This window comes from Phacochoerus africanus, chromosome 11 (genome assembly GCF_016906955.1).
Source record: "Phacochoerus africanus isolate WHEZ1 chromosome 11, ROS_Pafr_v1, whole genome shotgun sequence".
Classification (NCBI taxonomy): Eukaryota; Metazoa; Chordata; class Mammalia; order Artiodactyla; family Suidae; genus Phacochoerus; species Phacochoerus africanus.
This window is the reverse complement of record NC_062554.1, coordinates 83,049,954-83,066,454: the sequence shown is the minus strand read 5'-3', so window position 1 is coordinate 83,066,454 and position 16,501 is coordinate 83,049,954. Positions and strand designations below refer to the sequence as shown.

Genomic DNA, 16,501 nt, shown 5'->3' with positions numbered 1-16,501 from the left:
TAGTATTCCATTTGTATATATATAGCGATTTCCTTTTATTATGTTCACTCACATCATCCTGTAAAATTCCTTTTTAGAACTTATTACAATTAATATGAAATCATTTCATATATTTCTCCTAGCTAGAGATTAAGCATAATGCAAGCAGACACTTTTACCCTATGTATAAATGTAGTTCATTGCCTATCACAGTACCATGTATAGAGCAGGTGGTCAGAATGTAGGAGAAATGATATTTTTTTCCCACTAGAGAGGTAAACAGTCTAGTTCCCATGATGTTCAGAGCTAGGCACAGAGACGTGCTAATTTCTGCATTTGTAGTGCCTTCCTCTTTTTGTTTTTAAGAATACTGAAGAGAATTTTTGTGTTGTGAATATTTTCTATTTATGAATACAATAATCCGCTTTAAAGTAGAGCTTTATTTTCTATTGAGGCATACAAAACTTAATTACATTTTCACTATCAATTTTGACTAGGCTTTACATGTTTGTATTAGTGAGAAATACTCTACCTGAAGTATTTCTGTGTATAACCTCAGACATTATGGTATATTTTATTAATGCAAATATCACCCACTGTCTCTATTTCTGAGTTATTGGATGTGGGACAGGGGAAGGCGAGAAGTATGAACCTACTAGCTGCTCACTAGTCTATTCTGACTTTATTGACTGTGAAAAAGCATCAGTTGCAAAATGGGGACACTTAAAAGGGATGTTTTGTTATTTTTTTCTCAAGATTATTTCAAGAATATGAACATGGAAATAATCCTTTAAAAATTCAGAGGGAATTCAAAAAACTAGATGAAGAAGGCATATTCATATTTTTATATCGAGTCACAAACACAAGGGATTATGCTGAACAGAAATTCTCCACCTTAACTCTTTTATTTCAGTTACCATCAGATTTCACATCTAGAAAAGTAGACTTGTATTAACATATATATCGCGCCATTTATATTTTCCAAATATCTCATTGATAACAATATATGTGAAAATTGTCTTATAATCTATACTGGACTGTGATAACAATATGCTTTTGATTGCAAGTAAAAGAAAACACAAAATAAATAATGAGTCTATTTACAAATCTCATGTGAGTAGACATCCAAAAATGGACTATTTTAGAATTGATTGGTTAGGAAATTCCGCTCTCCCTGAAAAAACAGGGGAAAAAATGAGATTGCTTTCACACTGTACAACTATCTTTTTCCAAATGAAAATCCTCCCTAGAAGCCCAGAGTATATTTTTCTCAGGTCCCATTTGGTCAGTGCTAAATTGCATTGTCATCCCTAGTTAGCTTATTTAAGGAGAGAGGTATTAAAAATACTTTAAAATAGAAATATGAATAACAGAGCCATTTAATGATAACCATCTGACCTGTAACGTTTCCTTTATGATTTAGAAAAAAGTTGCATTAATTATTATATTTAATACGAGACAAAATGGGAAAAAAGCTAGAATATCTTGAGTCAGATTCTGCTGTTTCTCATATGATATTGGGCAAGTGGCTTCTAAACTTCATTGGGTTCAACTGTGACAGTACCATGCTTAATAACAATAGCAAATATTGCTGTCACAAATTTCATTTAATCTCCCTGACTTTAGTTTTCTTAGGGAAATTTTATGATTATGAGGTATTTATTTTTTAACAGTAGAGATCTACTGTATTTAGTTCAAAACATGCTTAGATATCTTGAAAGATTTTATAGGTTTAGTTTTACATTTCATATAATTATTAATTTATCATTGGCCTTAGAGGACTTAATATATATGTTATATATGTATTTCTTTAGTGTAGACTCTGTGATGTGGCATTACTACTGCCTTTATATTTTTCCATTCTAACTCTCCTAATTATTTTTATATGTAGTACAAAGCAGAGAAAAGGAACATTTAGGAAATCAATAATTGATTATTAATAAGATAGAAAGTTCTTATATACAAAAATACTCTCACATAACCACGTCTTCTTTTTTCTTCTTTCAAGAGAATTGAAAAAACATACTAAAATATTTGGTCTTTTAAAGCATCTTTTTCATATGTACTTACATATGAAAAACTTACTTTGCTCTTGTAAAAGTAATTTGGGTTAAAAATTATTTTTTTAGAACATCCATCTTTTTTTGCATACTAAGATGCATTATTTTATGATTCTGTCTGAAGTTTCTATAGCTTGTTTCATTGTCTCATGGGGCCTTAGCAAGCATATCTTATGAATGAGTATTAGATACCAGAACTTTAATATGTCATTTTAAAAAATTATATCTTTATGTCTTGTTTGCAAACATGAAAAATGTTTTCTCTCTTTGGTGTGAATATAAAATGGCCCCACAGTAGTCATTACAGCCATGTTTCTTCCTTATGAGATTACATTATCAACATTGTTCTCTTGCTATGAGAGAGTATGAATTATTATTAAAAAACACATGGGTTTGAGGGTTTCAATAAAATGTTCCTTTTATAAAATATAATTATATAGAATATAGGATTGTTTCTGCCACTAGTATGTTTGTATGGATAGTAATTATCGTAAAATTATAGTTTCAAATTTCTCTAAGCAAATAAATAACTGTACTAAAATTTTGATAGTATATTTTTTTATAAATTAGAATAGGAGGTCCCATTCATTCCAATATCTCAAACTTTGAACAAATTTTTTCATAAATATTTACTGGTGAATTAACAGTTGCCAATCAAATTTAAATTGCTGGTTTCACTTGAGTTAGGTATGGACTTAGTTCTTAGTGACTGGCTATTACTAGTCCATACAGATGGCATTTAGTTTACAGGTGACCTCAAAAAGTGACAAGCAATGTAAACTACAAGTGTCCCCCTACCCCATATTTTTACCCCATGCTAACCTATGGTTGTTGCACTGATGAGGTCTAGCTGCCCAGCCAGTGTTCTCTTTTTGCAGCTACCCAATGAATGCTTTCTCCTTCACATTGCTTGAACTGCAGCTTTCAGATGCTGCTCATCCCCTGTTGAAATCAGATGTTATCAGTGCCCTTCCGTTTGACTTGTGAGAGATTTTTAAGAGTAATACCTCACTATGTTTAGGAACAAATTAGTAACCATATAGCCAGTGTATGGTGTAATGTCTCTGCAATGAAAATAAAACGGATTCTATGACATAAATATACTACTTTAAACACTTACCATATTGCCATAAATCAATAGGGCTGCATCTTTCATTGCCACTATTGTTAGCCAAATTCAGAATTCCTGCTGTGTTTCTGGTGTATTCCATTGAATTGTAAGACTGAATTTTTTGGATAAAATAAAGTTATTGAATTGTTAGAAACATTGTTCTCCTTAAAAAAATAATTTTAAGGAAAGTTTTCTCTGGATATTTGCCCAAGAGTGGGATTACTAGGTTATATGCTAGTTCTGTGTACAGTTTTCTAAGTATCTCCATACTGTTCTTCATAGTGTAGTATATATACACAGTGGAATACTACTCAGCCATAAAAAATAACGAAATAATGCAATTTGCAGCAACATGGATGGAACTAGAGACTCTCATACTGAGTGAAGTGAGTCAGAAAAAGAAAGACAAATACCACATGATATCACCTATATCTGGGATCTAATATATGTCGCAAATGAGCCTTTCCACAGAAAAGAAAATCATGGATGTGGAGAAGAGATTTGTGGTTGCCAAGAGGTAGGGGGAGGGAGTGGGATGGATGGGGTGCTTGGGGTTAATAGATGCAGACTATTGCCTTTGAAATGGCTTAGCAATGAGATCCTGCGATGTAGCACTGGAAACTATGTCTGGTCACTTATGATGGAGCATGATAATGTGAGGAAAAAGAATGTATACATGTATGTGTAACTGGATCACCATGCTGTACAGTAGGAAATATGCCACATTAACAAAAGAAAAGTCAAAAACCACATGATCATCTCAATAGATGCAGAAAAAGCATTTGACAAAGTCCAACATCCATTCATGATAAAAACTCTTACCAAAGTGGGTATAGACGGGACATACTTTAACATAATCAAAGCCTTTTATGACAAACCCATAGCAAATATAATACTCAATGGAGAAAAGCTGAAAGCCTTCCCACTAAAATCTGGAACAAGACAAGGATGCCCACTCTCACCACTGTTACTCAACATAGTACTGCAAGTCCTAGCCACAGCAATCAGATAAACAAAAGAAATAAAAGGTATCCAAATAAGAAGAGAAGAGGTAAAACTCTCATTGTATGCAAATGACATGATACTATACATAGAAAACCCTAAGGACTCAACCCCAAAACCACTTGAACTGACCAACAAATTCAGCAAAGTAGCAGGATGTGAGATTAACATTCAGAAATCTGTTGCATTTCTCTATACTAACACTGAAATACTAGAAAAGGTATACAGAAATACAATACCTTTTAAAATTGCACCCCAAAAAATCAAATACTTGGGAATACACCTGACCAAGGAGGGGAAAGGACTTATATGCTGAGAACTTAAAACATTAATCAAGGAAATTAAAGAGGTTTCAAAGAAATGGAAAATATCCCATGCCCCTGGGATGGAAAAATAAATATTGTAAAAATGGCCATACTACCCCAAGCAATCTATAGAGTCAATGCAATTCCTATCACATTACCCATGACATTTTTCACAGAACTAGAACAAACAATCCGAAAATTGTTACGAAACTGCAGAAGACCCAGAATTGCCAAAGCAATCCTGAGGAACAAAAACTAAGCAGGAGGCATAACTCTCCCAGACATCAGGCACTATCACAAAGCCATAGTCATCAAGACAGTGTGGTCCTGGTACCAAAACAGACATGTAGACCAATGGAACAGAATAGAGACCCCATAAATAAACCCAGACACCTCTGATCAATTAATCTTTGACAAAGGAGGCAAGAACATAAAATGGGAAAAAGACAGGCTTTTCAGCAAGCATTACTGGGAAACCTGGACAGCTGCATGCACATCAATGAAACTAAAATACACCCTCACACCATGCACCAAAATAAATTTGAAATGGCTGAAAGACTTAAATATAAGACAAGACACCATCAAACTCCTAGAAGAGAACACAGGCAAAACATTCTCTGACATCAACCTTATGAATATTTTCTCAGGTCAGTCTCCCAAAGCAACAAAAATAAGAGCAAAAATAAACCAATGGGACCTAATCAAACTGACAAGCTTTTGCACAGCAAAGGAAACCAAAAAGAAAACAAAAAGACAACTTACAGAATGGGAGAAAATAGTTTCAAATGATGCAGCTGACAAGGGCTTAGTGTCTAGAATATACAAGCAACTTATACAACTCAACAGCAAAAAAGCCACCAACCCAATGGAAAAATGTGCAGTAGACCTGAATAGACATTTTTTCCAAGGAAGATGTGCAGATGGCCAGCAAGCACTTCAAAAAAACGCTCAGCATCCCTGATTATTAGAGAAATCCAAATCAAAATACCACGAGATACCACCTCACACCAGTCAGAATGGCCATCATTAATAAGTGCACAAATAACAAATGCTGGTGGGGGTGTGGAGAAAAGGGAACCCTCCTGCACTGTTGGTGGGAATTGAAGCTGGTATAACCACTACGGAGATCAGTATGGAGATACCTTAGAAAACTATACATAGAACTCGCATATGACCCAGCAACCCCATTCTTGGGCATATATCTAGACAAAACTTTCCTTGAAAAATACACATGCACCCGCATGTTCATTGCAGCACTATTCACAATAGCCAAGACATGGAAACAACCCAAATGTCCATCGACAGACGATTGGATTAGGAAGAGGTGGTATATATGCACAATGGAATACTACTTAGCCATAAGAAAGAACAAAATAATGCCATTTTCAGCAACATGGATGTAACTAGAGACTCTCATACTGAGTGAAGTGAGTCAGAAAGAGAAAGACAAACACCATATGATATGATATCACCTATATCTGGAATCTAATAATCTAAAGGCACAAATGAACCTTTCCTCAGAAAATATCATGGATTTGGAGAATAGGCTTGTGGTTGCCAAGGGGGAAGGGGATGGAATGGGATGGATTGGGAGCTTGGGGTTAATAGATGCAGACTGTTGCCTTTGAAATGGCTTAGCAATGTGATCCTGCTGTGTAGCACTGGGGACTATGTCTAGTCACTTATGATGGAGCATGATAATGTGAGAAAAAAGAATGTATACATGTGTGTGTAACTGGGTCACCATGCTGTACAGTGGAAAAAAAATTGTATTGGGGAAATAACTTAAAAAAAAGAAAATTGACCGAACACTGTAAACCAGCTATAATGGACAAAAATAAAAATCATTAGATTAATAAATTAATTAAAAATAATTTTAAAACCAGATATGAAATGATTGTTGAAATGCTGTCATAACATAACAAAAGCGAAAGCAAACTAACGTCAAAGATGAGATTTTTTGAAACATCTTTAATGATTAAAAATTATTCATTCTAAATCCATTTTAAGTAAGCTATTTAGGACATTATGTTTTTGCTTTCCTTTGAAAAGCAGAGGTGAAAGGGTTTTATTTTCTTATCTGATGAGCATATTATTCATGTAAATAGAGATAGAATAGCTTAGTTATAGATGCTTGAAAAGGGATTCAAGTGTTTAATGAAAACTTCAGTTTTTAGATCTTTCTGTATCTCCTAAATCACCACTAAATACATGAAAATAATAGAAGAAACACACCTGTGAGAGGAAAACTTGACTGTTAAGAGTAATTTCACAGAATTAAAATTGTCTGTGTGTTTATGACTTCAAGTTTACTACAGTAAGATAAATGAGGCAATTTCACCCCTTTTACGTTGCATCTTTGTTAGAAGAGGAGCTTCATATCTAATTAGATTCTTTGGTATTCCTTGGGGGATATGCATTAGCAATTTGTTTTGTTTGTTTATGTTTGCTGCACTAATATTTCTTGGCAGACAAAAGTTAAAAAAAAATTTCGTAAAACAGGAAGAGATGTTCCAAGCAAAATGTATTGCTAGAATTAAAACACCTATTCAAATGTTCAGGACTTTTAGGACTAAACATTAACTAAATTTCATAACAGAAATGATTTTTTTTTTTTGCTTGAGCAAAATCTCTGGTAGTTCACATTTTCCTGAGAATATGTAAAAGAAGCAAAATTACTGGTAGTAAGAAAATGCCTGAGGAGTTACCACTGTGGTGCAATGGGATTGGTGGTGTCTTTGGAGCACTGGTTCAGTCCCAGGCCTGGCACAGTGGGTTAAAGGATCCAGTCACAACTGTGGCTCAGATCTGATCCCTGGCCCAGGAACTCCATATCCTGAGGGGCAGCCAAAAAAGGAAAAAAAGAAAATGCATGGTACATGGATAATACTTTCATTTTTACCTGAACATCTGGTAGCCAAGCACTTTAAATGTTAAACCGAAGCCTGTAGGCTCATAATTAAAGTCATTGAAATAGGGTTTACAATACTAATAACTTAAAATTATTATAGAATGAGTAACTTTTCTGTAAGACATTTATCAACATACCTGTAATCACAAAACCTAAGAATACAATAAATTTGACTTTGGTGTAAATGTTTCACAGTGGGTTAAATGTCTAGTTACCTTGTTCTTAAAACCCAAAGCTATATATTTTATCTGACAAATTTGAGTTTGAATTATTTGGAAATTTTCTAATGTGAGCCATAAAAACAAATAGATACATGCTTAAATGTGCTTTTTTGCATTTCTACAACCTAAAGACCAGTGTGGTTGAAAAAAAAAATAAAATTTAACAGCTTTTAATTTGTCATGTGGAATCTGATTCTATGTGCTTTTTATTACCTCCATATATTTATCTAAGCGAAACATAAAATGGTTGTAATAATGGAGAATTTAAAGCAGCTTTTGCACATGAGCAGTAATGCTAACTAATATGGTGAATAAAGACTGAATGTAAATTCTCAGAATTTCTGTTCCTTGATATGTTTGCAGAAATGAGTATATCTTGGTTATCTGATACAAACCTCTCATCCTCCAGGTTAAGCTATGGAGAACTTTGATGGAGGGGGGTAGGGAGAACATAACCATTTACATGTAATTGGAAGCCATACATATTTATTTAATTTTCATACTGTAGTACAGAATACACTAGGTCATGGAACCTGTCAAAATATAAGCCCACAGCCCTTCTTTTGTTGGGGTAGTGCTTGGGTATTCCCATACATGTCTCCAGAGATAACCTCAATATGGCAGAAATCAATATATTTTAATACCACCAGTTCCTATTGATTCTCCCTTATTTATGTCTCTTGAATTGAGCCTCTCCTTTCTTTTTTCCTTGCCACTTGGTTTAGGCCTTCAATTAAATTTCATTTGTATTATTCCAAATGAAATATTACAATATTTCTGTCCACAGTACCAGCATTTCAACATTCCAGCCCACCTGTTCATTTCTACTAGTTTTATTTATCCATGTAACAAAGCTGGCCACATCACTCCACTGTCAACAAACTTCTATCAGCATCCTTTAAATCTGTAATATTAAGGTCAAACCCCTTAACTTGGCATGTTAGCCCACAAGCAATCTCTTAAGTCACACTGCACTCCTAAAATGCCCAGAACTTGTCTCAGCTTCCTCCTATTTATCTTTTTCTACTTATTCCTTATAACGTCACCTCTTCTAAAGCTTTCTGGACTCCCCAAGGTAGGATTGATTGACTGAAGTGTTTTTGCACAATACTTTGCTCATATTGCATTTAGAGAATTAACTTTTAAATTATTTTATGTGCTTATAACCTTAGACATTCTGAGCTCCTCAGAGACAAAGATATTCATGTTCATATTTATGTCTTTAGAACTAAAAACAGCATATGGAAGTGAATGTTCTCACTGAACATTTGTTGAATGAATTAATGGATGAATAAATGAATTCAGAAAGGTCTGGGTAAAAAACCAACAAAAAATGTTTTTAGAAAACTGGCTAAATATAGAAAAACAATTCCAAAGAGTCACAAAACATCCACTAATTATTATTCTAAGATTGTCTTGAGACCACTTCCTACCAACCAATATTTTCCTCTCACTTTATTGAATGATATATTTTTCATGAGAGTGATGAATCATTAGAAAAATGTTTTCAGTTTTGCATAACTTTAGCTAATGTGTAAATTTGTAGAACTATCTATATTCTCTAAAGTAGATTATTTGCATTAATTTAATATAAACTTGGCTCAGGCCCACAGATCTTAGTGTTAAAAGTTTGCCCTTGTTCTATCTAACTAGCTATCATCTATTTTTATCTACTCTGGATATATGAAATCAGGCCATAATCCAAGGAAAATATTCTCTAGAAAAAAATAATGGTTTGTAGTGCTAGAGTCCTATGAAACTTACGTTGGTGTTCGTTTTATTAGCCTGAATATGGTGTTTGATGCAAGAAGAGCTAGGGGAAATTTTGTAAGCAAAGAAAACCTTGTATGAGACTAAATATTATTAAATATATCTATATATATAAGATCACATTTATATTATCATATCAGAGAACCCTATACAGCAAAGCATGGTAATAAGCACTGTATTTAGGTTCCATGTCATTTTCCATAACAAATAATAAGGTTGCATTAAGTATTCTTGGTAAATTAGGATCCTTGGTAAATATCTTTTTAACTGTTGAAATATTTTACATTATAATGTGAAAAGTTCTTATCAGTATTTATAAGGAAAATAATAATTTGATGTGAGAGATATGTTTGAATATCATTACAAAAAATTTCTTTTTGCCTTCATGTGTGAAAAATGTATCTGATTTTACCTTATTTTCCTCTAATTTGGGATGTGATACCTTGTTAGACTGCACGTAACTTAAAACTGCAGTTTTTCATGAGAATGAATTTTTAAATCCAATACTATATAATCTAAGTATTAAGATCTATACTATAAAAGATCTAACTGACCTTTGTAAAATTACATTAAATGATTATTAATTTAATTATCTGGCATAGAGAAACAAAGAAGGTAATTGGGAAGTGGGAAAAATAGAAACATCTCAATTCCAGATTAAATACTGAAGTAGTTTAAACAATATTTTCTTTGTAAAATTGTTATATTGATAAAATAGTATTATCTTTTATTTATTTCATGCTGTATCATAATTTCCCACTATTGTTCATATATCAGAGGACAGTATCTCTAAAAATAATAGCTATCAAAAGTTACTAAATTTTATCTTTTGGATAACCACTATTGTTTTTCTTTTTAATATGCTGGCCAGTCATGTTATTTTTAGTGAAGACATAACCATATAGAAAAAGTCAGCATATTTAAGTTTGGTATCCTTTTTCTCATGACAAGTCTTTTCTTCTCTGTCTTTGCGACTGTAGAATGGCTGGTCTAAAATCAAGTTGGCTAAGAGCAAGCTAAGAGCATAAGCACAAAAACCATATTTTAAAATCTGAGCAACCATAATTGTAGGAAATCCAAAGATACACTTGAATCTGTCAGATCAACACATTCCTATAATCTCCTCTGGGATAATTGTATAATTTGACACCAGCAATTAAGCTTTGACTATTATGTGACTGTCTATCACATAATGGATGGTACATGTCCTCAGTCTTTTCTATCACTTATAAGTTAGGCCTCCTCCATTTTTTGTTGTTTTCTTTTGTTTTGTTTTGTTTTTTTCTAGGTCCACAGGTGGCATATGGAGGAGGTTCCCAGCTTAGGGGTCAAATTGGAGCCGTAGCCACCAGCCTACGCCAGAGCTACAGCAGTGTGGGATCTGAGCCTTGTCTGTGACCTACACCACAGCTCATGGCAATGCCACATCCTTAACCCAATCAGCGAGGCCAGGAATCGAAGCTGCAACCTCATGGTTCCTAGTCAAATTCATTAACCACTGAGCCATGACTCCAGCCTACTCCATTTTTAAAAATCCCTTCTGTTGCTGATAATTGCCTAAAGCTGCTTCTTCCTTTCCTTTTTCAGAATGAAGAACAAATTTTGGTATTTTGAGTTTGGCACATCTGAAACTTTCTCAGCCACCTGTAAGAAGCTACATGAATCTGTGGAAATAGAAGTAAGAAAAATGAATTATCTTTATAATGATTTGAAATGGCTTTAGTTTGAGTATTAATATGTGTGTGATAGCCTATGGAATAAGTTATACTTTGAGCAATTCGCATAGCTTTACCCAAGATTCTAATCTGTTATTTCTGCCACTCACTGAGAATCTAACACTATCTGAAACACTAGTATAAGTTTAAGTTTGAGTAGGAGTTATTTTAATACAGTATAGAAGAATGAGAGGTGGAACACAACTTTAGAAATCAATGGAGAAGGTACTGGGCATAGTATGGTCAGAAAAATGTAGGATAAAAGAAGGTACTTGAAGGGAAAAAGTTGTAAAATACATTTTAAAAACTTATTATTTTCACGCCTCAATATCTTATAACCTTTAAAACACAGTTCACTAAAATTGTACCTACTTTCATGAATAAAGGTTAAAAAATATACTTTTCCATTCCCATTCCCATTCATTAACTAGATTTTCTCTGTTCCTGAGGTTGCCATTTCCCCATTACATTTATAGAAAGTGGAAAAGCCAAGAAAGAGCAAAGATAGCAAGAAAAGACACACTTTAAAAAGATTTGGAGCAAATAGGTCTACCAAAAAAATATAGACACTGTAGGACTAAAATTTTTGGAGACAAGTTATAACAGAAAATGACTTAGTTTTATTGATAAATTTTAGGGGTTAAAGAAAAAAGAAAAGTTTTATTTTGATAAGTGTAAAGACAAAGAAACAAAATTATGAAACAAAAACACCTAATGACCAGCTGATAAGAATTGATAAATATTGGCTTCAACATTTTTCATTTTAAAAATAAATACGTAACTTGTCTACTGACACCTAAATCATTAGTGGCATATATTCAGGTATTCAGTTCAGTAAATAAAACTAGTTTTGGATTACAAAGGATCATAATGGCCTGGCTATGTTCTTCATTATCCTTGCTTTCTTATTTCTGTTAATGATAATAACAGCAAAAGTGGTATTAGTGGAGAATGTGATCTTTTTGTGCTTTTTTTTCTCATCATGATTAGTAAATAAGCTGAAGTACTAAGGGTGGAATTGATTGCCATGGAACAGAGAATGCCCTTTTGATTGAATCAGATCATAACCTTGAAAAGGAATATAATCACTAAAGGTGAAAGGTTTGGCCTCAACATATACTTTCTCTGAGGGGTGTTTGTGATGATAAAAAAAAACCATATATATATATGTTTTTTGTGTGCGTGTGTGAATACTTTTCACACACACATATGTTTATATATAATTGTATATGCATAAATATTTATAGAAATAATCTAAAATCACCCTTTACCTTTAAAACTCATTATTTTAAAAGTTTATTATATAGTAGATTTTGCGCATTTTTACCCTCAGAAGCTCATGCTCAAAGAAAATCTACAGCAAAAGCAGAAGGCAATGATGAAAAAAATAAATAAATATGGCTTCCATTTGAATAGAGGGTGGATACTCTGAAGCCTCTTGCACCTCTTCTTACCTTATCTTACCTTTGGACATAGATGGAACAACAACAACAAAAATGGTCTAAGAAAAATATTTCATATTCATGGATAGGTAAAATCAATATTGTTATGATGTTAGTTCTTCTCAACTTGAGCTAAAGGTTTAATACAATCCCAATCCTAATTCTAGCAAGTTGTTTTGTAAATATCAACAAACTGCTTCTAACATTTGCATAGAGAATCAAAAGACCCAGAATAGCTAACACAGTATTGAAGGAGAACAAATTTGGAGGACTGACACTACGTGATTTCAAGAATCCCTATACAGCTAGTGCTATAGAGTGATGTTCGTGAAAGAATAGACAAATCAATGGAACAGAATATAGAGCCCAGAAATAGATTCCCAGAAATAGTCAACTGTTCTTTGGCAAAAGAAGAAATGTAACACAATGGAGAAAAGATCTTTTTTAACAACTGGACACCCACAGTCACCAAAACAAACAAACAAAACAAAACAACAACAAAAAAAACATTCACAGACCTTCACCATTACCAGAAACAAACTCAAAATGATTACAGATCTAAATGTAAAATGCAAAACTATCCAATTAGAAGATAAGGTGGGAAGAAGCCTAGGTGGTCTTGATATGGTGGTGCCTTTTTATATGCAACACCAAAGACACAATCCATGAAAGAAATAATTGATAAGCCAGGCTTCATTGAAGTTAAAAACTCCTGCTCTGTGAAAGACAATGCCAAGAGAAGGAAAAAACAAGCCACAGATTAAGAGAAAATATTTACAAAAGACGTATCCGATAGAGGACTCTGCATATCTGAGATATACAAAGAACTCTAAAACTCAACAATGAGAAAATAAGCAACCCCATTGAAAACTGGGCCAAAGAGTTTAATAGATACCTCACTCAAGAAGATATGTAGATGGCAAATAAGCAAGTGAAATGATGTGGCATATCCTATTGCATCAGAGAAATACAAATTAAAACAAAAATGAAATACCACTACACATCTATTGGGATATTGAAAACACCAAAGGCTGGTGAAGATGTGGAACAGCAAGAACTCAGAATTATTGATGGGGGGAATGCAAAATGGTACAGCCACTTGAGAAACTGAGGTTTCTTACAAAGCTAAATATTGACTTACTGTATGATCCAGCAATCATATCCTTGGTATTTACCCACAGGAGCTGAAAACTTATGACAGTACAAAAACATGCACTGGATGTTTATAATAGCTTATTTAACATTTGTCAAACTTGGAGGTGAGCAAGATATTCATCAGTAGATGAATGGATATTTAAGTTTTGGTAAATCCAGGTAGTGGAATATTATTCAGTGTGGGAAAAAAATGGGTGAAAGAAGCCAATATGAAAAGGCTACGTATTATGTGATGCCAACATATGACATTCTGGAAAGGGTAAAACTGTGAAGCTAATTTAAAAAAAAATTAGTGGTTTCCAAGGATTAAGGGGAAGGGAGGGAAGAAAAGGCAGAACACAGAGGGTATTTAGAACAATGAAAGTACTCTGTCTGATGCAGAAGTGGTGGCTGCATGTTAAGATACATTTGTTTAAATACATAGAATGAACACCATGCATGAACACTAATGTAAACTATAAACTTTGGGGGTTATGATAAGTTAATGTAAGTTCATCGGTTGTGACAAATCTACCACCCTTGTGGGGATATTGATAGTGAGGGAGGCTACACATGTGTGGAAGCAGGATAAATCAGAAATCCCTGTACCTTTCACTCAATTTTGCCATCAATCTTAAACTTCTCTGAAATAGTAGTGTTAATTTACACACAAAAAAAACGATCTCTATTATATGCATCACAAATGAAAAATGTTCAGAATGTTTATATCATACAGCAAAAGACATTTGATGGAAACAGATATTGAAAACAACTATTTAAAGTTACCAGTGAGGAATTTCCAGTTATGGCTCAGCAGAAACGAATCTGACTAGGATCGATGAGGACACAAGTTCGATCCCTGGCCTTGCTGTGAGCTGCGGTGTATGTTGCAGATGCAGGTTGGATCTGGCATTTCTGTGGTTGTGGTGTAGGCCGGTGGCTACAACTCTGATTCAGCCCCTAGCCTGGGAACCTCCATATGCCACGCATGTGGCCCTAAAAAGCATAAATAAATAAATAAATTAAATTAAATTAAATAAATAAAAATGAAGTTACCAGTGATAATGTTCAGCGATTTTTTTTGTCTCCCAGAGCTATACATCTTAAAGAAAAACTGTTGATGATGCAGTTTCTACATGCCCTCCATGTCTGGCTTCCCTGCTCTATATTTCACTACCTTATTCTAGGCACCACTACAGTAGCATTTGTAAATCAGAGCCAGCACTCTGCACTCCCTATGCTACTGTTGTATCTCTTGAAATATTGCTATAATTCCTGTATTTTTCTTAATTCTAAAACTTGACATGTTTTGTGTATGGATGATAATATAATATTAGCTTCTCTACTCACTTTTTAATGAATCCAGTCTATCATAATAGCAGAATATGCCTTTCTACCCTCAAGGTTACTTCATAATTAAATATAGCAAAAACAGCAATTTGGAAATTTGATTCTGTTTGCTGTTGCTTCCTATTTTGCCTAAAATTATTCCAACTATGGTTTGAAAATATATGCAAGAGAATAAAACCACTTCATTGCAGGAGTACCTCAAGTAATGGATATGTTTTATGGGCAGCTTCTTCAAAGTAAACCATTTGCTGTGTGACCCTTTATTCTACATCCAACTTTCATTTAAGAAGCTTTTTTTCCAAAAAGGGTGAATATTTGTAATAATATTAATCTCAAGGGGTATCCAGTTGATAATAATTATATCTAAGATTTCTCTCATGTTAAATGTACCTCATGCTTAGTGCTAAACAGTGTACATAACTTACATGATTTAGTCTTCCTCAAAAATCCTATATTTAGAGAGATTCTAGTATATCTTCACTGCAGAGATACACAGATAAACATTTTCTTTAATAATTTAAAAGAAACAAGAATGGTGTTGCTTGCTGCGAAAATGTTTAGGGAAACAAATCATTTGAGAAAATATACATAGATAGTAGGAAAAAGAGAGATTAACAGAAATGAAAATTTTAACTTTAAGAACTTGAGCTTTACTTTACATTTCTAACAAAAAGATAAATAAAAAAAAAATCTTCAAAATTACAAGATAATGTATTAAAAGCAAAATTTGTATTAAACTTTCTAGGGCATGGATATGTACCTGAAAATCTCAGGTCAACGTCTGGAATTGAAGTTTATGAGGTCATGAATTTATTTTTTTTATTCTTTTTATAATCACTATTATTTTTTAATAGTTATTCCCCCCCAAAAAATTTTTTTGTCAAATGTACAGCATGGTGACCCAGTTACACATACATGTGCACATTCTATTTTCTCACATTATCTTGCTCCATCATAACTGCTGGACATACTTCCCAGAGCTACACCGCAGGATCTTTTGCTAATCAATTCCAAAGGCAATAGTCTGCATCTATTAGCCCCAAGCTCTGCGTCTGGGTTTATTTCTGGGGTCTCTATTCTGTTCCATTGGTCTACATGTCTGTTTTGGTACCAGGACCACACTGTCTTGATGACTATGGCTTTGTGATAGTGCCTGATGTCTGGGAGAGTTATGCCTCCTGCTTAGTTTTTGTTCCTCAGGATTGCTTTGGCAATTCTGGGTCTTCTGCAGTTTCGTAACTATTTTCGGATTGTTTGTTCTAGTTCTGTGAAAAATGTCATGGGTAATGTGATAGGGATTGCATTGACTCTATAGATTGCTTGGGGTAGTATGGCCATTTTTACAATATTTATTTTTCCATCCCAGGGGCATGGGATATTTTCCATTTCTTTGAAACCTCTTTAATTTCCTTGATTAATGTTTTAAGTTCTCAGCATATAAGTCCTTTCCCCTCCTTGGTCAGGTGTATTCCCAAGTATTTGATTTTTTGGGGTGCAATTT

At 33.6% G+C, this 16,501-nt stretch overlaps 1 protein-coding gene across 4 annotated transcripts in view; it reads left to right on the top strand.

Annotated features, from left to right (window-relative positions):
- DGKB (diacylglycerol kinase beta) overlaps window positions 1–16,501 on the top strand; it is a 708,921-nt gene that overhangs the window by 519,039 nt on the left and 173,381 nt on the right. For all 4 annotated transcript variants that reach the window (XM_047753443.1, XM_047753441.1, XM_047753442.1 and 1 more), the window contains one exon: window positions 10,947–11,037. In XM_047753443.1, the coding sequence (XP_047609399.1) occupies window positions 10,947–11,037 (91 nt within the window). The remainder of the gene's footprint in view (window positions 1–10,946; window positions 11,038–16,501) is intronic.